The 27,233-nt window shown below is 36.2% G+C and overlaps 2 protein-coding genes across 4 annotated transcripts in view; both read right to left on the minus strand.

Moving 5' to 3' along the window:
- Positions 1–4,729, minus strand: part of LOC127513962 (membrane-associated guanylate kinase, WW and PDZ domain-containing protein 3) — a 110,965-nt gene extending 106,236 nt beyond the window's left edge. The window contains 1 exon segment of the mRNA XM_051896221.1: positions 3,667–4,729. Within this exon segment, the coding sequence (XP_051752181.1) occupies positions 3,667–3,973 (307 nt within the window). The 5' untranslated portion in view covers positions 3,974–4,729.
- A 4,886-nt stretch (positions 4,730–9,615) lies between these two features.
- Positions 9,616–25,358, minus strand: lrig2 (leucine-rich repeats and immunoglobulin-like domains 2). Of its 3 annotated transcripts, none has more exons than XM_051897450.1 (18): positions 24,733–25,358; positions 23,763–23,837; positions 23,403–23,537; positions 22,574–22,714; positions 22,225–22,368; positions 21,641–21,784; positions 21,364–21,507; positions 20,282–20,362; positions 20,122–20,193; positions 19,277–19,345; positions 18,935–19,098; positions 18,404–18,715; positions 16,918–17,199; positions 16,374–16,817; positions 15,518–15,670; positions 15,241–15,381; positions 14,820–15,086; positions 9,616–12,825 (listed from the first exon to the last, which is right to left on the minus strand). In XM_051897450.1, exons 1-18 carry the CDS (start codon positions 24,912–24,914, stop codon positions 12,647–12,649), a joined length of 3,129 nt encoding a protein of 1,042 aa, XP_051753410.1. In that variant the 5' UTR covers positions 24,915–25,358; the 3' UTR covers positions 9,616–12,646. The 3 variants fall into 3 exon arrangements, with proteins under 3 accessions (XP_051753410.1, XP_051753409.1, XP_051753411.1); XM_051897449.1 differs by having other exon boundaries at positions 9,616–12,834; XM_051897451.1 differs by lacking the exons at positions 23,403–23,537; positions 23,763–23,837; positions 24,733–25,358 and adding an exon at positions 23,203–23,364 and having other exon boundaries at positions 9,616–12,834.
- Between the last annotated feature and the right edge of the window lie 1,875 nt (positions 25,359–27,233).

Here is a 27,233-nt window from a genome sequence, read left to right on the forward strand (position 1 = left end):
TTAAACAATTTTCATTTTTATGAACCGATATTGATTCTTAAATTCCAAGAATCGATTTCTGCTGTTTTTAGTTGATAAATGAACAAAATTATAGCATGCCTCCCATCCAATAAATCACAATAAGCTTTGTGCTTTGTTACTTTTGATATGAAACAAAATCTCAGATTTCAAATTCTGTCCATTTTATTACGAAATTCAAACAATAAATACTGTTTTGGCACTCTTTAATGTGGTGTGACAGATTGCTGTTGCCACCTCAGATTAAGCAAAGCTGCATTGCGCATAAACTGAACATCTCTTCAGCTTTACTACTAGTTACAGCACAAAATAAACATAGATGAACATCAGAAGGTATGTTGAAAGTCAAAGTACAACTTAAATCTGTATGTTTCATGAAATCGCTCAATCAGCAAATTAGTGTTTCAACCACGGAAAGACATCAATAATAGCTTGTAAACAATGTCACGTAATGCTACATTTACCTCAGAAAAGCCATGCAGTGACCATAAACTCAATAAGTCAGCTAGAAGAGGAGTATTTTGCTAAATATATACAGCACCATATTACATATTCATTTTTTTTTCTTAATGTTCTTCAATATTTAATATATGTTTGAATAAATCTGTCAATTTTTTTATGACAGCACTATTCAAATGTTTATATTTTAAAAAAAAACTAATTGGATTAGAAACATAAATATGTAATTATAAAGTTAGTATTATAACTTTATAACATGGACTAAATTGGGTGCCTGCTGAGCGTAATCAAATGCATCAAGGGAGACTGATGCAGAGGCAACTGTCATTATCATTTTCATCATTATCTTTGCCTCGGACAGACGACTTCTTGTGGAAGTTTTAATTTTGTTCTGGAGGCTAAACCCACGCTCTGATGCAACACTGGACTCGCCACCAACTGGACAGGGGTGGGAATTACAGTTACAAGGTACAATAGATCACCCTCAGTGTAATCTATCAAATTGACGGACTGCTTTCAGACTTTTTCGTCACTGCTAAACAAAAAAATCAGTCAATGATGGAAAAATTTAGGTTAACGCGATCTCTGGGACCTAATGACTATTCACTGTTTTTGTTCCATGTCATTTTGCTTTATGTGATGTTTCATTCATTGCGGGTTCCCTCATATGTCAACTCGTGCATTTTACGCACTCTTCAAAAACGGCGCCGATTGTTGACACAAAATGTATAGATTAAATTGTATATTATTTAAATGGAATGAAAGATATAGAATGTACTGAATGTTAGCTTGCATATTGTGCCCAAGAGCATGATCTATTTAGGTCCACATGTCATTTAACAAGAAACTATGCTTCTAACCACAGCGCGAGAGCTGTAGTTACGACCACGCAAGTTTGCGATGCTGTTTGCAAATGTTTGTTGGAACTATGGTTTCAGGAAACGCCAAATCGTTGAATTAAGTTGGTAACAACAGAACTTGAAACCAAGTTGGCTAACAATGCTTTCCAGAAACACACCCCAGAATAGTTTGAATAGCATATGTATGACACTAATGAGCTAATGAATTGGTCAAAAATACTCACATTTCAATTTCAATCTTATAATTCATCAGTCTGAATGAATTTCACTACTGATTCACGAGCAAATTAATCTTATAACCCAATGAACAGGTTATAAATATGAATCACTCCTAAAACTACCAAATAATTCTTGAACTCAAGAATCAGTCAGCAACTCTAATGAGCTAATGAATTGGTTAAAAATATCCTCAAATTAGTCTCAAACTCATCAGTTGTTATCAGAATGAAGTAAGAAACAAGAATCAGCAACTTCCTTACAATTATCACACCCCTATAAAAAACCCTCACAGGCACTCACAGTAACCACAGAAGACAGGATAAACTTGTATGTGTCCTAAAGGCCAGGGCCTCAGCTGCCACTGATGTGGATGCTCTCAGAATCCCAGATACTTCTCATTTAGTCAACAATCAACCATCCAGTTAATGTTATCCTTCTGTACCCTCTCCTTCTCTCCATGGCAACAACTCTCACATCTACATGCTAATAACATCCTCCTATCTCCATAACAACTCTGACATATTGTGCCTTTCCCCTCCTCCTGCTAAGAATACACTCATTCGACCCATCAATAATGCTAAGATATTCTGTGTCCATGGTAACTACGTCCTCCTCCCCATTTTCATCATGCCCTCATATACCAGTAAGGTACACAGGCCTGTCCTTTGTAAAGGTGATCCCCTTGCTATGATCGATACACACTCCAACAGTGAGTGTCCTTAGAAATGACGCTCATGCATTTATAAGATGTGTGTGGAGTGTTTACAACCCACCAACCCTAAGGCAAACGCTGTGCCTCTGACACTTTAAGCACAGCACATGTCAGAGCCAGACTCAGCCAGGGCATGTGGTGCACCCACTATGGGGAAGAGAACAAAGAATCTTCTGAATGCTGTTCGGCAAAGTACTTGTCCATGCGCTGGGTGTTCCATGATGTAGAAATTAGAAAGTCAGTCTTAAAGGAATAGTTCAACCTTGAGGTGCCAGACAGGGATGATTTCTTTCTTCCATGAAACAATAAAAAAGATGTTTTACAGAATGTTCACACTGCTTTGGTGGACAGGGGCTGTTGAGCTCCAAAAATGACATGGACGGACATATAAGCTAGACAATTTTATACTCCGCAATATTCAGTCAAGTTTTTTTTTTTTGTTTTTTTTGTCCATGTTAGTCACCCAAACTTGCCATCATGCCATTCCAAACCAGTATGACTTACTTTCTTCTGTGGAACACAAAAGATATTTTAAAGAACACTGACTTTTATTCTATGTAAAAAAACAAACAAAAAAAAAAACACCTAGGCATTTAAAAAGATCTTATTTTGGGTTCCACAGAAGAAAAGATTTCAGGTTTTAATTGACATGAAGATGAGTAAATAATTACAGAACTTTCTGTAAAACTTTACAATAAGATTCTAGTAGTTAAAGTTAGCTAATGTATTAACCGACGACATTAACTAGAGTAATATATTTGTTGCAGTATTCAGTAATCTTTGTAAGTGTTAGTTATTAAAAATAAAATGGTTCATTGTTAGTTCATGTTAGCTCAGGTTAATTAAATCATATTAACAGGTACAACTTTTACTTTTAATAATGCATTAGTGAATGTTGAAATTAAAATTAATAATAAAGGGTTTATAAGTGTTTTGTTTAGTTGTATGTTAGATAAGAAATCGAACATTATTGTAAAGTGGTACCCAATTTTTTTAAATTTATTTATTTATTTATTATTATTATTATTTTGGGGTGAACTATCCGTTTAAGCTCGGTTTATGCTACCAGGTTATACTGCACAGTTTGTCGCTAATAGCCCAAGTCCCCATCCACTTTACTGTTTGGACTGAATCGAGAAACGTGAACATTCTGGCAACATAAAAGTAAACCAATAAACAAACTAAGTAATCACCTTTCGTGTTCCACGAAAGAAAGAAAATCATATGCGTCAGCAAATGATGGTGTGTACAAATTATGACCATTTATTTTAGGGTGAACTGTCCCTTTAAATTTAAACATTAAGGATACAGGTGCGCTGTGAACCACAGAGACAACTCTCCTGGCAACAATTATTGTTTGACAACAACAACAAAAAAAAACAAGTTCTCTCAGTTTACCTGGTTTGACAGTCTTAATTCGAATCGGCTCCCGAAAGTGGCGGATCACCGCGTGCGTGTCTCGGTTCGTCAGCCCACTGACAGGTGTCCCGTTCACTTCCAATAACACATCCCCGTAGTACGGTAGTCTCCCGACGTGACACACCAGCACGTCCAAGTTCATCTGACCGAGGAACGGGAACTCCCCGTGCTCGGCGCCTCCGAGGATCTCCACAACATCACCGAACTCCCCAACGCTTCCCCACGACACAGCGCACTCCTGCACTTTAGTGGACCAGTGTTTCTTCCTCTTCAGCGTTTTAGACATCCTTTATCCTTTAAGTTTCAGTGCAGTTCCACGTTAACAGGTTTTGAAGCCTTTCTTTCCGGTGTGTCGTTCACTTTACCCGGTGTAGGGATGAGAGCGCGCGGATGTGGAACGCCATCCAGCCCGTGAGAACTCCATAAGCCTCATCTACCATTATTAGTTCAAGACAACATTTAATCAAATCATCAAAACGTCCTTTACGAATGCGCGAGGATACTATTATAGCTACATTATGCAAAATAATATCAAACGTAAACAACAATCGACACAAGAATGAAGTAAAACTGTGTTTACCTGTTAAGTTCACTCAGGTTTTGCATGCACAGCATCAAGCGCACTAGACTGACACACTGAGAAACGTGTCTGTCAGTACAGCGTGATAAAAACGCGTGTCTATAAAGGGAATTAGCAGTAAAATAGTGTCTCACAGGTATAAAGAGCCACCGAAGCGGCTGTCTTGGATATATTCGCTTCTGTCCAAACGGCCGAAGCTCAGGTTAGTCTTCGAAACGCGATTCCCAGTCAGTAAGTAGATGCGTCTGACGCGTCTTCATTCCTGGCTTATGCCTGAACCGTCAGCTTTACACACATTATGAGCCGTTAAAAATAGCCTACTAGAGAAATAAACCTGTCGAACATGTCTTTATCGCCTCAAATGGTCGCTGCGATGCTGTCATACGCGGTGGTTGCTCTCTCAGATCTCCAGTCACGGCGGCTACTGTTGCGCTCAGCTTCTATTTGTCAAATGAAGCAAGCGTGTGCGCGCGCGCTCACATCTCACAGCGGCCTGTGACTGGATGGCTCTCGGGTGGAGGTTTATATAAACTGAGCTAGTAAACTGATTTAGTAAATGAAGATGCAAATGAACCAATTATAAAACCGATAGGCTTGATTGTAAATTCTAAGTGAATGAGTCGCGTTCTAAGTCGCTGTAAGATGAACCAATAAACGCTAAATGTAGCAGCTGGATTCTATATCAATATGGCAAGTTTCTACTCTACTTGGCAGCCCTGGACTGGCTGGACTTATGCAAGAATTTATGTAATTCTACTAATACGTTCATCATATTTTCATTGCCACAGTTTTATATATATAAAAGAAGCCATGAGAGGCTATGTTTTGCAGTAATTTTACCACAGTGAGGGGTTTTCTGCTTTACATTGTGGTAAAATCGTTGTATTTAAATACTCTAGATATCAGTTTTGCCTGTTCTGAAATGTTAAACACAATTAATAACAATGCAAGTACAAGTTGCTTAAGTAATGTGCAAGAATTGCTCCTATAGTTATTTTAAAAAGTAATTATTATAGAGTACTAACTTACATTTCTGAAAAAAATGCCAGTATTTCCTTTTCACCAATGCAAATAGTTCTAAAAGTCAAAGCATCAGTTTTTGCATGTCACCAAGCAATACACAATCTTGCATGCCTTGCATTTCCTGCTCACTAGTGAGAAAAAACTCCCATGCTCTGACTTTCAAAAACATGCCTTTTCCTACAGACAAAATTATACAAGTCTGCTTCCATTCATGAAAGAAAACACAGCCACTTTAACTTGCTCCTCACTCTAAACAAACTCCATTCCCTGCGAAGAATTCCAAATGTCAAAAAACTTGGTATTATCATACTAGAAATCCCCCCCAAAATGGTATTACCATAATACCATTTTCAAAAAAATGAAAGTATTATGGTACTTTTTTTTTTACATAATGAGATTAACATTATCTAAGATTAAGATTCTTGCAGCTCAAACTGTAAAACATGGTGCTAGAAACACAAGGTCATTCGATTCCCAGGGAATGCATGAACTAAGCAAATGTATACCTTGAATGCGATATAAGTCGCTTTGGATAAAAGCGTCTGCCAAATGTATAAGAACATTTCAGAATAAGCTCCCATGACCAAATATGATAAAATAATAAATGTACTGTCAGAGCTTGCCTCTTTTCTTTCTCTCATATTAATCTGCTGAAGTAATTTAATCAGTAACTTAAGCCTAGGTGAGGATATCACAAGTAATCAGTGAATATTTCATCTTGTAATCAAATTATAGGGTCAATTATCTTAATAGCACAGTCCCGTAGTGTAGAGTAAGACTCAAAGCTGCCACCTTACGGTATATTGTTGTAACTGCACCACGACAATCAATCTACCATGGCAGACAAACATGACACACTATTCATGCGCTCAGTTCCCATATTAATTACAGACAAGTCGAGACAAATCAAAACAGTGCTTTCTCGAGTTTGTAAAGGATCCAATTTAATTCCCAATCACTGCTGTGCACTTCAAAACGCAGAACACTTGTATTTCCCGTGAGCATTGAGATCAGACACACGAAACACAGCAGGAAGTGTGTAGACATGATTAATTATGCTATATCACAAGACCAGGCATGAAACTAATTTCAGTGTGTTAGGTAGATTCAAGCTTTGAGCTATTTATACAGAACATCCCACTCACACATATATGTACAGTTGTGCTCAAATAACATATAGGCCCACCACAGAACCTTTAAGATGCTTTTTTGGCAGAACAAATAAATTCTGCTAGACAAAAAAATAACTGCATTTGCACAAACAATCCTGCTCAAAAGTTCACACATTTGGTCCTTAAAAGGATAGTTCAGTTGATTTACTCACCCTTACGTTGTTTCAAACCCATTTAACTTTCTTTTGTGAAATACCAAAGCAGAAATTATGAACACTGTTCTGTCTCTTTTATAATGAATGGAGCTTTTTAAGCTTCAAAAAAGGCTGAAAAACACAATAAAAGCATAATAAGCGTCTATATGGCTCATGTGCTAGAAATCTAAAGACAACTAAAGACAAATGAAAGACTAATACACTACAAAAAGGCATTGATGCTAACACAATATTAAGAAGAGTAATACCATATTCTAAAATATATTTAAATAACTTATTCTGCACTTTAAGAAAAAGTAGGGCCCAATTTACTCCGTTAATATCAAGGAATTTTTCACAGGTGTTTGTGAATTACGCTTTGCATTATGTTGTGTTTTATAGGTTTAAAATGTCTGCAAACTTAATGGTGCAGTGTGTAAATTTTAGCGCCATCTAGCGGCGAGGTTGCGCATTGCTCAGTCCACTGCTCACCCCTCCCTTTGAAAGTACATAGAGAAGCTATGGTGGCCGACACAGGACAAAGATGTCGTCGTCTGAGACAGCAGAGAGTAGCCAGTCAAGCAGTGAGGTTTCTTCTTACTTCAAACAAAGAACGGTCTCTGCTTCTAATAAACCAGATGACTGCTACTGCTACTTTTTGTGTATTCAGCGTAGTGATGATGCAAGCTGCCTCTAAAAAGACCAACGAAGAAGAAAAACAACACAGTGAAATGCGCTCTGTAGAGCAGTTTGTCCGTTAAGGGCTACTGTAGAAACATGCCGGCGCAAAATGGCAGCTTCCATGTAAGAGATGGAAGAGAAGAGAAGAGATGAAGCTGCAAGAGAGAGGGGAAGTTAATTTGTTTAAAGATTACAAGGACAAATAATGATATGCATTGACAAATTACTTATAATAATTACTGCGATATTCCATTCCAAATAACAGATAATGTCCTGGCAGAAAATTACTAGTCCCTTTTCAGTTTTTCTATGGTTTCTTTTCTTGTCTGGGTAGTACTAAATAAAACTATATTTTTTTAGAATCTCTCATAGTGTATAGTATAGCTGAACCCACCTGTACTTAGCAAAGACCTGCTGATACTTGATATAAAAATGTAATGGTTGAGCTCTAAGATGTTTAGGCATCCATGTGAATCATCAGGAATGTTTGTTTTGTAACATCATACATCTAAGAGTTTGAACAGAGTTCTGAAATAAGGATAATATGGGGAGACTGGGGCTAGTTGCCACACTATTGAATAATTTCTCTCTTTTTTTTTTTTTTTTTTTTTTTTAAACAGCATGGTGTTGAACAAACCAATATACATAACTTTTAGCTTTCAATTTACTGAAATGTAGCCCTCACGACAATAAGGCCTGGTCTCTCGTATATAAAACCTGGAAACTACAAGGCTCTGGACACAAATAAACTAGTTTATTAGACCTTTACTGGTTGTTCAAAACCCAACAAGCCATTTAAACAAAGTATCAATCCAAATACTAACATTCTAAAGGAAGTCTAGTCTCAGTTGTGGTCTAAATGAAGGCAATAGCCTGAGATTTTTCTTGAGCGGTGCAGGACGGTGCATGCAGAGGAAGCAGCACGTCCCCATTCGACTAGTGTAATAATCCAAAGCGAGTCTAGTGATTGAATGAATTATTGATAAAGCTGAGCAAAGAGGGTTAGCAGCAGGCGGAAGGTATGTACTTTGATCTCACAACTATAATTTCTCTCTCAGAACATCTCTTGGAGGACGGGAATAAAAATTGTCAGTTCAAGTATTTAGAGGGATTCAAATGGGTCTGTATCCTTTTAAACTCAGTGAAAACTTCCAGAAAAGTTCTGCAGTTCAATAAATTAGCATAATTCAATCACACTTTGAGACCTCAACACTGTAAGTAAGCTGTGGCATAATGGTAACACAAAACACTTACAATAACAATACTTTTTTCCTCCAACAAAGCAATATTATTACATAAAAGAGATCAATTGAAGTATAACTCACCCAAAATGAAAAATGTCATACTCACCTAAGATGGGTTTTGTTTTTCCATGGAACACAAAATGTTAGCAGATCAATCTGTAGAATCAATCTTAACCTCATCAAATTTGATATTAATCCTGTAATGCTTGACATATGAAATAATAGTCTCATTTAAAAAAAAAAAAAAAAAAAATGAAACATTTTATTGAACATTTAAACAAAATCTAAAAAAAAAAAAAAAATTATTATACCATATTCAATACATCAGGCTTTTGTGGCTATATAGTATGCTAGGAGAATATGGAGCTCACAATCAAAGAGGTAAAAAACACCTCAGATTTATTCAGAGGCCAAAACGGAGCAAAAACATGCAATTTGGTGCAGTAACCAAAAAGCAATACACCATAATGTGAAATTCTGATAGCTTGTAATGTAAGAAATAGGATTTTTTGTACCAGTATAACAACTACTTACATTAAATGCAGCAAGATGATTTTTAAATGCTTAGTTTTATGGAGAAACCTCATAATGCAAAACAACGATGATCAAGAGATGTACAAGTAAACGTTCCTCAAAAGCCTGATTAATCATATTTGATACATTTTAACAAGATTTTTATAAAAATGATATATGTATAAGTTCAACTAAGTTCTTCATTTAGAAATACTACTAACAATTGGCTATCAAATTTATTCCTACTTTACTTTATAAAATTTAGTACAGATTTCACAGCCAAAAAATAAATCAATAAATAAAATAAAAATAAAAAACATGTACCACAACCTAAAGGTGGACATTTTTAGAATTATACTAAAAGGCCTTTATTTGCTAATAAAGCATAAACTATCAATCAGACGACAGAAACATGTTTTGATCATGTTAATAATTTAGAGGCCTTAGAAATTTATAATATACATTTTATATGATGCAAGTAAGACCCTGAATGAGCAATAGTAATAAGTGCTTCTCTTAGCAGTTCTCCTAGCTTCAGTAATAAGTTTATTTGAATAAAATGGCTACATCTTCACTCGTGATGCATGTGAATTCATTTTATTGTTTAAATGTCAGCTAAATGTCAGAATTTTCTGAAACAATGTTCTTTATACATGCTTTACAGAATGTACAGGTACAGCATACAAAAAAAAAAATGCACAAAACAATTTATAAAGCAGCATTTAAATATTGTCAAAGCACTGTAGCTAAACTTTGGTTTGCAGAAGGCAGGAATGTTTGATCCGTATGGATTTTCTTTGGTGTAAATCGAACAGAACTGTAAGTGAAATCATACTTGTTCATTTTTAAACATCCCAACAAAGTCCTGTATATTCTGGAGTAAAATAAATCTGCTTTCCTCTTACATTACTTTTAAACGAAACCGTTTTGCGTTATTCTCCCACAGACTGAACCAAGAGAGACCACTGTAAGAGGCCAGGCAACCATTAACAGTAATTTGAAAAATGTTGAGGTTTTAAACGTGGCTGGAAGCCGCTGATGACACATACTCCTTTCCTTTCAACAAGGGAAATTGACGCAGCGAGGAGTCAGCTGCATCATCTGGCATCAAGGTCTCTTGATTAGTGTAATTGTATAGCTAACTGTGAGGCAAGAGATTGTGCAAAATGCAACAAATTAATATGCAAATCAAGGGGTAGTTATCACAGTTGGAAAGTGGTTGATGATAAAACATTTCCATTAAAAGAAGGCAGGAGAAGCCAGTGGCCACAGATATCTGCCGCAGTGAAAGATTCAGCTTTTGTATGCTCAAAAAGTGCAAAATGTCAGTTGTACTGCAAAATGAATGGTTAAGATGTAATCAGGGATCCATACAGATTGTTTGGGTCATCGAGCATTCAAGTCCAGACTGTGAGTCAAGATTAAATCAATGTGAAAATAGGTTCCCTCTTAAGGCGCGGTCAAATCAGCCAAACTTTCGCAGACAATGCGAAAGTATAGCGATTCATGAAGCACTGCTTACTCAGAAGTCACTTCCAAACTAAACGGCCTTAAGGTGCAGTTAAATTTGTTAAATGTCAGCAAAATTTTGTGGGCAAAAAAGGTCTATTGTCTATTGTCAATAGCATAGTGATGTATAAAGCATGGCTCACACAGAAGTCACTTTTACACTATCCAACTTTCTGTTGGTCAGCGTGGCGAATTCACATAACCAACTTGAAAATGAGCAGAATCTGGGTGGGGAATTTTTTCATCCTTGCGTGAGACTCCCGATCATGCAGTCTCTTATTGGAATGACTCGGTTTCACCCATGAAATTCTGCAGAGCATTCGTAAACGTAATCTATATATTGGTCGAAGCATGGTTTGTGTGTTCCAAGTTCAACAAACTTGAATTTCAAACAAAATCCACATGGGGACGTTTCACCTCACACAAATTTCCAGATCATGCAGATTTCTACTGAGATGACTGCATTTTGCCAACAGAATTTTGCCATTCAAAGGTAAATATTACTGCACCTTTAAAGCAAGGTTGTGGCTATATCTACTAAAAGCTAGCCCAAAACTAGCCCAATCGCATTTCAGGGGGGTAAAATTCTCTTTTTGGCGCTTTCCCCAGTAAAATTTGCATTCCAGGGGCTAAATATCATGATTTTTGGGGTTGCTTCAACCCGCAGTCATGAAAGACGACCTGTGGCAACAGTGTTAAAATAGCCCAATTCCAAGGGAAAAATGTGAACTTGGCAACACTGGCAGGAAGGGATCAAGGCATGTTCAAATCAAGGTCATTAGAAGTGATGTTAGTGCCTTGAAAGGGAGCCCAAAATGTGTTTCCTTGAAAGGTGTCCGTTGAATAATTGGGCAGCAAGACGGACTTTAGTTTCGGACACAGCCCAACTCTCTTAAGTGAATGTTTACAGACAAGAAAGTCAAAATCCAGCAGTCCTTTTAAGGCCAAAACAATAAAAATGACTAGGCATGACCATGCCTAACTGTCACAATAGTTCTTAAACCTTAAATTGAGAAGATGACCTGAAAGCCTTAAAAAAAAAAAAAAAAAAAAAGGTATTCAAAGGCAAGATGAGATTTGATCCATCTGTAACAACAAATTTCAAATGCAGCATGTATGGAACTGCAATAAATGTAAACTCCAAACTCACACCGTTGGTGCTCAAACAAAAATACTACAATTCCATTTGGTGCACACTTGCAAGAATGCAAATAGTGGGGTTAGACCAATTAAAATGTTAACCCCTAAAATTATGTCACAAAAGACACAAAATAGAAAGATGAAAGCATAATACAGGAAAGAAGCGTAAAAAAAATAAAAAAAGTTAGCATATTACGATTGCATAAGGCTGTACTGGGCAGATTGTCAAAGGTGCAATATATCGGGTCTTTCTTACTGTCTATTATAGTGCCTTAAGAAAACAGAGAGAAATTGAAAAATATGTTTGGGTTTGTGAGAAGCACTACACAAAAAAAATGCATTATTAATGACAAATAACAGTAACTCCGGCATACAATAACAGTGGAAACAACAGTCTTCTGCTCTGTTAACACATTATTGGTCATCAGTCAGTACCACTTGCCAATAGGAATGAGAAATGCAACACAGGTGATTGACCCTCTGATGTCATTCAGAGAACATCACTGCCCTATTTCAGCAGTCCAATCTTCACAGTCAATGTTCGTACAGGTTCAAAAGCAAGTTATAGGTGAGTCTGGGTCAAGCTTTGGCATATGCAAAAAGGCTCAACGCTCTTAAGTAGGTAGGAAAACCAAACATGGCATAATCTGTACGTCACAGGTTACGGTAGGACTAGCGGAGCTCTTGGAAATGTTACATTCAGGGCTCAAACCAGACTTTGAGGAATAGTGAAAGCAGGAATTCTCTCTCCTGTTTCAAAGAGTTTTCCGCAAAATGCACATCCAAGTGGGCTACAAAGGAACATGGTGGGGAGGTACAGGAGAGGCAGTGTAAACATTGAAGAGAGAGGCATTTCATTTGGCAGATAATGAGGCTTCTCCAAGGAGGTAGTGGGCTGAGGGCACTGGAAGGCGACTGAAGGACAAGGTGGTGATGTTTGGGGAAGACAGGGCTGGCTGGGGTTTATGTGGGCGCAGAGGCGCTTTCCTGTGAGTTAGTCCTGTATGGGCCTTCCTCCAGTGCCCCCCTCTTCTCCTCTCGGCTGTCCCCAGCGGACAGACCCGTCGGGGGCTTGTGTACAGTCACTGAGGCCTGGGCAAGGATGGAAGAATGGGTTTCCTCACCATCCCAAAATGATCTGCCTGGGACATCTGAGACAAGAAAAATAGAGATTGTGAAAATGGAGCTCAGCTCCAAACCCTTTTGAGCAGGTTTACACAGACAGACACCTTCTAAAGCAAACATTTTAACATGCCACACAGCTAGTGCTCATCATGCAAACAAAATAACGCCTAAAAACACTCAAAATAGAAGGTTCCAAAAAATCCTGGTCAAAGACTTTCTATGATTTCTCCATCACAGTTTCAACAAAAACATTAGGCAACAACTGTTTTTAACATTGATAAGAAATGTTTCTTGAGCACCAAATCGGCATATCAGAATCATTTCTGAAAGATTATGTGACACTGAAGACTGGAGTCAATTCAGAAAATTCAGCTGTCATCACAGGAATAAATTACATTTTAAAATATATTAAAACAGAATTGTTTTTAAATTGTAATAATATTTCACAATATTACTGTGTTTTTAACAAATAAATGCAGCATTGGTGAGCATAAAACATCATTCAAAAACATCAAAACCCCAAACTTGTCAAATTTAAACATTTAAAAAGGAATGAAATATAATTAAGTTTAAAATTGCTATTTTACTTAGGCTTTCTTTGCCTGAAAAGACACTCTCATTTATCTCTTATTTAAATCACACTTCATTCTGGAATTGCTTCATACGCAAATGATACTCACAATGCTCTCTTAAATCTCGGCCAGTACAAAGTATCTTATAGGCAGCTTAATTGTATATTTTTGGAATAAAGCCTATAATGCCTATAAAAGCATAAAACATTGCCTCGGTGGGCAGATCACTTAGTTTAGTAAGAAAGCAATGGTAAAAAGCATATTAACAGGATATTAGACTAAAATGAGGTGCATTACTAAATGTCATTTATTAGGGGTGTAACGACACACTCATGTCACAATTCGATACAAATCTCAATACTGAACTCATGATACATATCAATATTTTAAGCCTATAAAGAGATTATTTTTATTATTATTACTTTATTATCAAAATAATGTTATTATTTTATTATTATCAGGACCTACAAATATTCCCCCATTGCATTATTATACATTATATTCAACATTATATATAGTAGTTTAATGTAGTACTGTCACTGAAACTCTGTAAACTTTCATTTTTTTCCCCTCACGCAGTACTTGCGCTTTTAATGCAGGCATTAGTTGGATCTCTTACACAGACAAGCCACGCACAAACAGACTCTCCCGGTGCTCGCTATGTCCCGCCTCTCCCGCTATTAAAGCACTACACATATAAGAATAAACTATCTAAAACGCTTTGAATGATCATACTACTAAAACTAAATGTGATATAGTGATTTAAATGATGTTTGCGCTTTCACTTTGAGGAGTGCCGTTCCAGAGCATACGTGCTTCAGATGATCAATGACAGTTCTGATCGCAAGAAAGCGTGTCAAAATTACTATTCCCAAACTGTAAATGTTTAGTTCATCCAAAAATTTTAATTCTGCATTCACTCACTCATGTTGTTTTCGCGCATTTGAACATCCATGTATATTACAGTAAGTGCGTCGTTGTAAATTTGTTCATCGTATAAAGCCATATAAAGCCATCATATAAATGTCTTTTCAGAAGACTTGGATCATTAGACCACTTGATTGAATATTTTTACTCTGCCTTTATGACATTTTTGGGATCTTTTAAGTTTTAAGGGAATGGATTTTAAATGGAGACGAGAGACAGAAATCTCTCAGGTTTCATAAAAAAAATATCATCATTTGTGTTTGGAAGTTGAATGAAAATCTTATAGGTTTGACAACATGACATGAGGGTGAGTACATGATGACAGAATTTAGATTTTTGGGTGAATTATACTTTATAAATGCAGTAAGCTGAGCCTTGGATAAAATTAACTTTATATCGCAATCATATTGTTTACATCAACTATACATATCACATTTTTATATCGCAATATCTCGATATAACGACGTATCGTTACACCCCTATCATTTATGTATGTATGGTGTTCATCTCACCAGTGCTATAGTGTTGTGACACTGGTAGTCGTGGCTCATGGTTGGTGAGGAACACAGAGGCGTTCTGCTGGCTTATAAAACTCTCCAGTGCCGTGTCTGTGTGCTGATCCCGCTCTTGATGGCCGCTCTGGTGTCCGTCCCGAGAGATCTGGGCCACAAGTGGTTCGTCCTCTGTCAGGTAGGCGTATGGGCAGTACTCACGCGTGCGCGAGTAGATATTGGCGTTGTCGTAGCAGTCTGAGCAGATGACTAGAGGGCCCGCTCCCCCTTAAAAGACAAACAGGAGTCAGGATGGTTGACTGGTCAACTGGTGAAGCAAATAGCTGACTTTGTAATGACATGAAGATGGGTAAATTATGACAGAAAATTCATTTAAGCAAATTAAATAATACAAATTTATAAATTTAAAATGTAACGTTACCATTGGGGACATTTGCCTGACCCTCTCTAGGTTCGCTCCGATGGAAGCTGCTACGTCCAGCAAAGAAAGAGCCCACATGACTACCCAGCATTCCATTAGCATCTGGATCAACATCACTGCTCACTTCACCATAACATACTCCTGTTGAAACACATCACAACATCCATTATAATGACTCGTGTAGAAACTAAATGAGCTGTCAAATTTGATCTCTGTTGTATTTTATAGCCTTTATCAAGAAATAAACACTTGCTAAAGGAACACAGCATGATATTACCGTCGGTGCCTTTGTGGACATAACCATTAGCATGAGAGGGCATGAGCTGCTGGTGGCTTCCGTTCTCTGAGTTACTGTAGCCCTCCTGAGGCTCTGACAGCGTACCCTGAGATGAGAGGTAACTGGGAATGTCCGCTGGTAGGTTCATCTCATCTTGAATACGCCAACAGAAAAATGTATACATTAAACTTGTCATTTTTGTGCATAAATTTCTAAGATTGTTACAAACTGTTATAATGCCTGTTGCAATTACATGGTAAAGCTGTCGCATTTATTGTGTAATATCCTGTTTGTGATCATTTAAGATAACTGCATGCACCGTGATTATGGATAATAATAATAATAATTTTCTTTGCTATAATATTATATTCAAAACAATCTACTTAAATCTACTTAAACCTTATCACATTTAAAGCGGATCAAAAAGAGACATTCTAAATATTAAGATATTTACAAAATTTAAGTAAAAATTACATTTAAATTCTATAATATTTAATGAATATAATGTATTTAAATAAAGTATATATTTTATAAAGTATATAATTCATGTTATTTTATCCTGTGCAATTTTTGTTTAACACTAAAATTATTTTTTAAAAGAAATCATGTTTATTCTTACTAACATGACTAAAATAGACTTTCAAATTGTTAAATTAATTATCTCTGCTAATTAGTAGCCAAACAAAATTTCATAATCACGAAAGCCCTACTACTAGGCATTATTTTCTATTAATTTTGTCTATCAACTGGATAACATCTTCAAAACACCCTAAAAAAAATGATAATTATTTTGTATTGTTTATACTATTTTTCATTTTAAATGTTTATACTGATATGTTCAGAATTGTCCACTGACCTGTATTTGTTATGCTGTAGTCTTCACTCTTTCTCCTCATGTGGTAAATGACAATGACCCACACAAGCGAGGTGCCAACGACGCAGCAAACGACCACCATCACAACAATGCCAACCGTTGTCCATCCATCCTGACCGTATACGCTGGTCACCGGGTCACAGTTGGCCGAGGGCGAGACACTGAGGTAGATATGGCCACGCTCTGTGCCCAGCGTGTTGGACATAATGCATGTGTATTTCCCTGCATCAGCAGGGCCAGCATCTACGATTATGAGGAGCTGATTGGCTGCCGCGAAGAAGTGACGTTCCGTCAGTATTAACGGGGCGTCGTCTTTGGTCCAGTTAAGGCGGGGGGCAGGGCTACCACGAGCTATGCACTGCAGGACAGCAGTCTCACCTCGGGCGACGTTACGGTCCTCTAGAGGGCGCTGGAAGGATGGGGTTTCTGTCAAAAAGACCAGATTTTAATTATTAAATAAATTATTATCAAATATAAATAATTCAGAAGAACATTTATGGTATTATATCATAGTAAAATACAATACCTAGCACAGTAAGAGTGGCATTGGCTGACAGGCTGCCTGCCTCGTTTTTGGCCGTACAGCTATAGACACCCATATCCTCCGCCTTCACGTTAGCAATGAAAAAAGTGTCATCGTCTGGCATGACATGCATCCTTCTTTCACGGGCAGCAGGGAAATTGATACCGCCATCTTTTTGCCATGCGATCTGGGGTGTCGGGTGTCCCTCTGCAGCGCACTCCAACCTAGCGACCGTACCAGTCCGGATGGTCAGATCCATGGGTGTCTTCAGGAAGGTGGGGAGCTCTGGGAAAAGCCATTAGTGAGTTATTTTCACTGCTTTACACAAGTAATTCCAGAAAGTCCAAAAAATATCTGGACTATTCTCAAAAAAATGTGTCTACAACAACAAAACTGCACCACTGTATTACCATGATTTCTTTCATGTACAATAGTAATTCCACTATTGTAGTAATTCTTCTTTAAAAGTATGATGGAGTACTTTTATGTAAGGAAATTGCCAAAATAAAAGAAAATGTAACACTATAATAAAATACAAATAATTGTATTTTTATATTATTCTACCTTGTGCAATATATATATTAAAGCCTTAAAATCATTTATGTAAGGAAATTTATGTAGGAAACTGCCTAAAAAGCAAATATAATACCAACAATAAATAACTAATATTATCATCATTTTCAACTTATGAAATGCAACAACAGAATTCATCTTCTGAGTAAACAAAAACAAGCAAGCCATTGGCCAATCAAAACCCTAAACAGCACCGTTACATTGTTTATTTTGAGAATCATGTTTCTGTTAATGTCATTCTATTATTAGGTTACAAATCCGCTCTTCCATCAGTATCCTGCACTGATATAAACAGAATAATTATATCGCTGAGGTTTGGCATCCCAGAGGGCTGCTATGTTTGTTCAACGGACATGGAAAATTAAAAACTGACAGAGCTCTGATAACAACCAAGGAGAAATGAGGGTAAATAAGGGAAGGGAAAAAACAAATGACAAACAGCTTAAAGCACTGGAGAGATCATAGTGCTTTAGCAATATGCCAATAAAAAAAAAGTCTTGTAGATGATCGCATTAGTTGACAATCTGCCACCAGCAGGCACTTTTAATTCCATAACTAGATCAAAACCAGACAAAAGTGTGAAATGCAGTTGTATGCAAAGGTCAGTGAATCAAAGATCACTGGCTAAAATATTTTATAATAAAAAAAAAAAAAAAAAGGTAATTCTGACTTTTTAATCTCACAATTCTGACTTTTTTCCTCATAATTGTAAGTTTCTCAATTCTGACTTTTTTCCCTTCCAACTGTGAGTTTATATCCTGCAATTCTGAATTTATTTAATTTTTTTTTTTTTTGCAGAATTGCAGAAAATAAACCTACAAAACTTGCATTCCATGCCAGAAACAAGCTTCCATACAAATCACTTCCTCTAGACCTGTAAGAAAATTGTAACAATCAATTTCCATGAGGCACTAACCATTAACAGTGAGCTTGGCCAGGGTGGAGTAGTTGGACCCAAAATGGTTGGAGACCACACACTGGTACTGGCCCTCGTCGGTGAAATTGACGTTGAGCAGGTGGAGTACGGTGGTGTAGAGGAGGCGGTGATCCTGGTACCGAGCGTAGTTCTGCACCTGAGCTTCATACAGCACCTCTCCGTCTTTGCGCCAGGCGGTGCTCATGGGAGAGTCGCTGCTGCTGAACGCAGAGCAGTTCAGAGTGATGTTGGTCCCACGTAAGGCCACAGCGGTCTTGGGGTGAGCGCTGATCTGGGGTTTAGGGAAGTCATCTGCAAGTGAAACCAAAATAAAAAGATCTTAATACAAGAAACAGCTAATAGCTTTTATATTTAAAGTTACTTTTTAACAATCATAAAATTGCTTTTTTAAAATGGCACAAGACACATCGAAGACATTTCATTAGAGAGCTGTTTTAAAAAAAAAAAAAATAAATAAATAAAAAAGTGTTTTTGTAAGAGAAAGCATGAGGTAACTGTCAGGTCACTCACTGCAGACAAACTCTTCTGGTTTAACAACAAGCACACTAGATCCTGCCAGGGAGGCGGGATGAGCACAGACAGCAGTGCAGGATTGCTGGAAGTGGCTGTCAGTCAACCACTGGCCCAACCACTGCAGCTGACAGTCACACAGGAGACTGCTGGTGTTCAAATCACTGAGAAAGACCACAATACATGCATTATTGAAGAATACAGGAAAAACACATTATTCTAACATAAAAACACCATCCTTTCAGACATAAATGCAACAAAAAAATATTGTGTAAAATGCATAGACACCGAAAAAAAATACATGAAATACATACAGTCTGTAGAAAGTAAACAATCACTTACAGTGTTTTAAGTTTTAAATGAGTGAAAGCATCAGGATGAATAGACATGATGCCATTCTTACTCAGGTCCCTGCAAAACAAATTCAAAAAGATTATTCATATGGGAACAGTACAAAACAGAAGGTCTTTGTGTTGGGTTAAATAACGAAAAGGCATTATATTGGATTTTACTGCCATCATATTGTCTTTACATTGTAACTGCACAAACGCAAATAGGAACAGCATAACCTTATAAATCTACAATCTATAACCTATAACAACTAATAGTATAAGCATAATCAGACATACTGGTGAATTTAATGATATTTGCCAATATAAGCTGCTTTAGAATAATATCTTATCAAAATCTTAATTATATTCAGATCAAAAATTATGTTATGGGGTCAGAGTTTAAAATGGTTTAAAATGTGTTATCCTTTTATTTTTTTTATAAAGTTTTGATGCTTAATTTCAATTGAATAGGAATTGAAAATGAAAACTGTAGCTTTATGGAGTTATGGAAGCCAATTCCTGTGTTAAAAAAATGACTTTTTACTTTGCAGTTGCAACTGTATTGCTTATAACTGTGACTTTTAAATATCACAGGGGGAAACAAAGTCTGCATGACATGAAAATTTTATTTTTTAAATGCCTGTTTTATCTCTTATCTGTGAATATGATTCATTTCTAAAAAATTCTTGACCTTGTAATGTTTATCAAAATGTCGTAACTGGATCTCCTGTTGAAAACAACAGACTTCTTTCTGGTGAATATTTCAGAACAATATCTGAAAGGATTTCTATATTACTATCTAGTAATGGGAGACATGATGTTCCCAAAAAAAAATAAAGGCTAAAAGAGACTCACAAATGCTCCAGCTCCATCAGACCCTCGAACGCTCTCTTAGTGATGGTCCTGATTTTATTATTCTGTAAAACTCTGGAAAACACACACATACGCTTATGTCGAGCCACACTTCACATCTCTTGAGTCAGATCAAACAGCTCGTATCCACCAACAAACTTACAGCGAGTTCAGCCTCTTCAAACCCACAAACATGCCAATGAAGTCCTCGATGGCGAGAGATATCTCATTATTACGGATGTCCCTGGAATAAACAAACAGAAAAAAGATAACCATCAGAATGTTAGCAAACTTCCAACTGCTGCGGAGTAGAATGTTTTCTGTAATCTTAACCCCTAGACTAAAATGCATGTTTGAGCGGTTTTAACTGAAAGCAACTTGCACTGACATATCTTAAAATATGTCAATGCCATTGTTTTGTCTCAAGACGCACACCAGTAATGTTTTTTTTTCTAAGGCACGATTATAAAAGCTACTTAAATATCCTAATTGAACTAAGGCCTAATCCTGGCTTAATCTAAGCCCTGTCTGTGAAACCAGGCCTAAATGTCAGAGCTGCTTTCTTTAAGAGACTGTACTTCTACATACAGAGAATTAAGGTTCTAAGGCTCTACGGCAGCTCAGCTCATTGTATGCTTTTCATGTATAATAGGGGGTTTTGTACAGACAGGCTGGTATGTGGGAGTATTGAGATTGTCTTCACGCACTGTTGGCTGTAAAATGCTGGCATCTTTTTACAACTGTGCCAAAGAGACGTGGCGGAGGTTACAAGAGGTGGGCATGTTTGAATGTGCTCTTTTTCCACGAGGTGAGCTGCAACACAGAAACTTAACTAAAAAGGACTTACATAGGGCTCAAACAAAAGGTATAGAATGTATTATTTGTAATTATGGGCTTTATCTTATTTTATAGCTGTCCCAGAGTTACATTAAATTATAACTGTAATAATATATATATTACTGCAAATTACAAAACATAATAAAATATTTATAATGTTATTGCCAATGAAAATGAAAATTAAATGTTGACACATATGTTGCTAAAAATAAATTTTCAAATATTTTTTGAAGTAGGATGTGTGAAAATGTTAGGAGGGCAAGTAAAAATCTGGACAACTGTCCTGACCGGCACAACAGAAAAAAAAATTCTTAATAATGCATTTTGCATATAAACTACAGACTTTTTATAGTGTTACCGAAGACCTGTAAAATATGAGAGACAGAAGGGAAATGTGGGTTATCTTACAATGTACGGACGTTAGCCAGGCTGCTGAACACTCCTTCTCCCAGGTGTGTGATTTGATTGTCACCCAAGTTGAGACTCTGCAGGAGACTGAGACCAGAAAACACCCAATCCTCCAAACGACTCAAGTGATTGAAAGACAAATCCCTGGAAACCAAACACACACACACAAACACGCATTACACTCAGAAAACAAAGACTGACCAAGCATATCTAGAAAAATTGCATTACATTATTACATATAGGATAAAAGTTCAAGGACAGGGCTGAAGTCACTCACAATTCTTCCAAGCGATGGCAAAACTCCCAGGCATCAGCTCGAATGAGTCCAACATTGTTCTGATTGACACGCAGAATCCTTAACATGTGCAGTCCATACAGCCAGCCCTTATTCAGCTCCGTTAGATTATTATACTCCAACTCTCTGGAAAAGGACACATCAACAGAACACATCACCTATAAATTACTCATGTGGAACAGAAACTTAATTATAAATTAGCTGCATTAAATATCTAAATCAACCCTCCACTTTAAGGTTTGATATATGGTTTAAAAAAAAAATACTACTAAAACCAAGTCTCATTTAAATATATAGGAATGGGCGATATTGCAAAAATATCATATCACTATTTTTTTTTTTCAGACAGGATCACGTTCCACGATCTTATTAATCATGATTCTTTTTCATGTTTTTTCATATATATATATATATATATATATATATATATATATATATATATGTAGAGAGAGAGAGAGAGAGAGACAGATGTCTAAAAAAAAAATAATAATAATAATTAAAATGCTTAAAAAAAAAAAAAAAATTAAAATAAAAAAAATTTAAAAATCCGAAAAGCATTGACTCACAGCTCCTCCATGTTTTCCAAACCAAAGAGAGCTCCATCCATCAGCTTTGTGATGCCGTTGCGCTGCATCTTCAACGATTTAAGAGCCTTCAGTTCTTTGAAAATGAGACTTTCCACCACACGAATCCTGTTGCGCCTCAACTCTCTGAAAAGTGATGGAAACATGAAGAGGGGCACATTACAATGAGAACATCTAAACCATGGGACTAACAATCAGAGAGAGACAAGACTACAAGGAAATTAACTCCCCGCTTGATAATATCAGTTGCATTTAGAAAGAAGTAATTCTGTCAGATACAATCTAATTGAGCACTGCAATAACATCCAATTCATTAGCCATGAATACGCACAAGACTTGGAGCTGAGAGAGGGTGAAGACTTTATCAGGCAGCAGAGAGAGTCTGTTCTGGTTTATCTTCAACACCAGAAGGGAGCTGATGTTTCCAAAACAGCCAGGTTCTAAGGAACTTATCTTGTTTTTGCTCAGGTTGCTGTTGTGATGGAGAAAGGAAACAGACAGATATCCATGAACCTCAAAAGTAATCAGACACTCCAAGAAAAATGCCCATTATTCAATGACAAAACAAAGATCAAATCAACAATTGACGACATTTGAGTCGTCAAACTGATAGCCTAACGGAAGTGTAGAAGATAACTTCATAAAGCTCTCTCAGGGGGCTTTCATACTGGCGGTTTAGTTTAAAGCGGGGCACGGTTCGCATGAAAAAAAAAAAAAAAAATCGCTAATGTGAAAGCTAGTGCAAACCAGCGTGTGCACCGGGGTACTGAACCCGAGACTACCTGAAGGAGGTGGTCTGAGTTCGGTTGCACTCGAACTGTGGCGCGGTTCGCGTGAATATGAAAGCAACACGGACTCGGGTGCACACATGAAGTAAAGTAACATGCGCATGCGTTTTAGCCGATTACAATGTATTTACTTAAATAAAACATGTAAGAGATGATAGTGTTGATGATTTACCTTGGATTCGAGCGAGAGTTAGCCTGCAGTGTATTCGCACGTTGCGAGTGCAATCAGAGCGGCAAATGAACGGCAATCAGCTGTCTCCTCAAAATAGTCTGTTTGCAAGCAGCAGAAAGCCATCTACATGCAACACACATACAGTGCACCCAAGCGTCGTTTGCGAACAAAAACAAGGGCAAAAAAAATGAAAAACTCACAGGTATTTCAGCTGCATGGGAGGGAATGATCCAGCCTTAAGCTCAGATATAGAATTAGAGCTCAAGTCCAGACTTTCCAGAGATGAATATGGCAACAGCTGCTCTGCCATGACTTCAGAGATTCGATTATGAACACTGAAAATAAACAACAGACGGTTACATATGTACTATATGATCATTTATTCTTAATAAAATGTAAAAAAGTGAACAATCACGCAATCCATGTACTCACTTCAGTTACAATGCCTTATTTGCTATGTTATTTATTATAAGCAACTAGAGCAATTTCGTGAGCTATAAACAGCAGTAAAGAGTGAAAAAGAATGAATGTTGGAAAAAAAAAAAAAAAAAAAAACTTACAGTGACAGCATAGTAATGTTGGACGAGGCATCTCCAAGAAAAGGCACCGCTGTAAGTTCATTCTGATTCATAGACCTACATTCACACAGAGCGAATTATTAAAAACTAAAAAAACAGCCACCAAAACAAACAAAAAAAAACTTTACATAACAATAATGCCTATTAACCTGAAAACTGAGGAAAAAGATTAAAGGAATATCAAAAGGCATATCTGGTTGTATTTATATAAAAAAGTAATATGGCAACAAGTGTGTAACCAAATATTTAAGACTGGGGGGTTAAAAGACTTTTCACACCATTGCATGCTTTAATAAAACTTTAGCTACAACAAATCAAAGCAAACTAAACTATACACCAAACTAAACTAGGAATAGTAAACAGAACTTAACTAAACTCCCAAGACAGAGAGGAAAAAAAAAGGATAAACAGAAGATATGTCAAGGTAGTTGAATGCATAGGTACCTACAGTAAACCTCAAAAGTGACTGTTTAAACTACAGTTCTCTCTAAAATTCCAGTTAAATTAAACATATAAAGCCTGTCATATGAGATAATAGTCAGAAAAATGTAATGTTTTGAATTGGAAAAGCTTATTGAATCTTTAGACAAAACATAAAAGAAAATCTACATTTCCATACGTGTTTTATGTTTTGTATCATTATGATTATGATATAGTAAGAATATAGAGCTCATACTCGAAAAAGAAAACACCTCAATGTTATTCAGAGGCCAAAACTGAGCGGGAAAACATGCAATTTGGTACAAATGTTATGTATATGGACAAAAATTAAGATTAAATATTGATAGCTTGTAAAGTAAACCAATGATACAGCACAAGATTTGATAAACAGAAAATAAATGCTACTAAAATTGAATAACTGTCAGTGGTGCGTTAGTATTGTGCACATGTGCAGTCCTGCAGACTGCTGGAGGCTGATCGTCAGGCTATGTAAACAACCTCTATTACTCACGCATGGGTGATCCAGGCTGGAGCTTCCAGAGCTGCAGAAGTCAGTCTTTTCCTATTGCAATCCAGCAGTTGTGCTGAACCTGGACCACCAGAACACGTACAGGGAGAAGGGCAAGTGTCCAGGCCCACGACACTTACTATGAGCAGAAACAGGGCCTGGGGGATGGGCCAGGCCTCCGCCATTTTGAGTTTCTTGATCGCAAATGATCAATCCAAATTATGGTATTAATGAGATACAGAGATTAATCTGTGTTTCAGAATATACATTTGATTTCATATGAATCCGAATTAAGTTGAAAAACATTGCAAAGCTCTCATAAAATTAATCCGGAGCCATCACTAGGCTCTTTCAGTTCGTCCCTTCGAAATTCCCTTCTTCCGCCTTGCAATCTCTGCAGCTTCAAGAATTCCCAAATGAAGCGTCAAACAAGCTTCAAGATGTGGAAATGTAGTTCAGATATCCCAAAAGATTTAATGTCCTATATGACATTACGACTTTGCTTTTGAGAAAAATATATGATATAACTGAAAAATCGCCTTTTCAAACATTGTTCCTCGACTTTTTTCCCAAGGAAAAACAAAAGCATCTTCTTCCGTTGACACGTGATCCGCCCCTCTGTCACGTGCTGCTGGAGGCCTCACGTCATTGGCCAATCGACAAATCCATCAAACTTTACTTTTTCACTGTTTCTCTAGTTTTGCATTACTGTTCTAGTTTTGTTTTGTTTTGTTTTAAAAAAAATTCTAGTGATTATTAATTTAAAGCGCATATTATGACAGCTTTGATTGCGTCTAATTAATAATTTCTAATTATGAAGTTTGCTAGATTTTCCTCCTACCCAGAACTTCCCCTCTGTAATAAATTTATTAAAAAGGGTAAAAATGTAAATCATATTTAAATTCTTTTTAATATATTTGTGTGTACATTTTTCATTTTTTATAACAAAGAATTGTAATTGCACAGTACTGTCATTTTCAAAAAAAAAAACTGATTAAAATGATTTTCATGAGCTGATAAAAAAAAAATATTTAATGTAGCCTATGTAAAAGATGTAATGTTGATTTTCTCAAATTAAATAAAGAAATTAAGGTAAGACTTGTTTATTAATCTTTGTTAACGTTAATTGATAAAAATACCACAATCATTGTTAATGTAGCCGAGACCCATTAAATAATATTAACAGAAACATTTTTTATTTGAATAATGTATTTGTAAATATTAAAATTAACATGAACTAAGATTAATAAACATTTTAGAAGTATATCTCATTGTTAGTTCATGTTAACATATGAAACCTGTTACCAAAATAAAAAGATTAAAAAAAAAAATAATGCATCTGATTGGTTGCTGTCTTAGAGTGATTCCCACAGCAACATAGTTTGAAATATGAAGTTATGAAAAAGATTTTATTTATTGATGTGTACACTGAAATTATCTAACTCATATGTATGTGCTAAGGGCCATTTCTCTGACTACACTCTCGATGTAACTCAAAGTATAAATTAGACACTATAGTGAGATGAGATATTTTTAAACTACGCCAGCATGTTGACATCAGTGATATATTGTGCCCAATGATACAACAAAATTATAAGATCCATTTACCATATACATATATTTCAGTTTAGTTTATCTTAATATTATATTTAGTATATTACAGCTATTAAATTACATTGTGTAAGACATAAGGTATATTACATTTAGGTCAATATAGGAAAGCAAATAAAAAAGATCAAAGAAATACTGAAATAAAAAATGGTATATGTTTATGTTTTAAATTGGGTTCCATTTGTGTAAAAACTGCTTTTTAAAATATAAACATAAAACATAAACAGATCCATAAAATGTCTAACATTAGTGCTTTCAGAAATAAAGCCTCCAGGTCGTAAAGCTCTCTGTACATTAATGTATAATATGACATTTACCCTGAATGATCCAAGAGAAGCCTTCAAATATGTGAGCATAAGTTGTTTAAATGCTGTGAATTTCAGTTTATCCTTCATTCTAACTTCTTTTGCCTCATGTAGCTAATGGTAAAAATAAGTTTCCATTAAATACAATACTACTTAATAGTGAATAACATATAGGTTTTATATGTAAATAACATTCAGAAACTGTATTTGAAATAAATAAGGATTAATAAATAAATACTGATACAAAAAAAAAAAACATAAGAAATGGCATTTATTTATTATGACTGAATTTATTTGACATAAACGGACAGGGCTTAGATTAAGCCAGGATTAGTTCAATTAGGGCATTTAAATGGCTTTTATAAATGTGCCTTAGAAAAAAAAAACATTACTGGTGTGAATCTTGAAATAACAGGCTTAAGCCTTGTTTGTGAAATCAGGGAATAATGTTCTCTCTCTTAAATTTTAAGCGGGTGTAAAGTGGGTCTATCTTAAATTATAAGCAGCATTATCATATAGCCTATGTCTAAAACAAGGGTGCCCAAAGATACATTCCTGCAAAATTCAGCTCCAACCCTGAACACATCT

Source organism: Ctenopharyngodon idella, chromosome 6 (assembly GCF_019924925.1).
Source record: "Ctenopharyngodon idella isolate HZGC_01 chromosome 6, HZGC01, whole genome shotgun sequence".
Classification (NCBI taxonomy): Eukaryota; Metazoa; Chordata; class Actinopteri; order Cypriniformes; family Xenocyprididae; genus Ctenopharyngodon; species Ctenopharyngodon idella.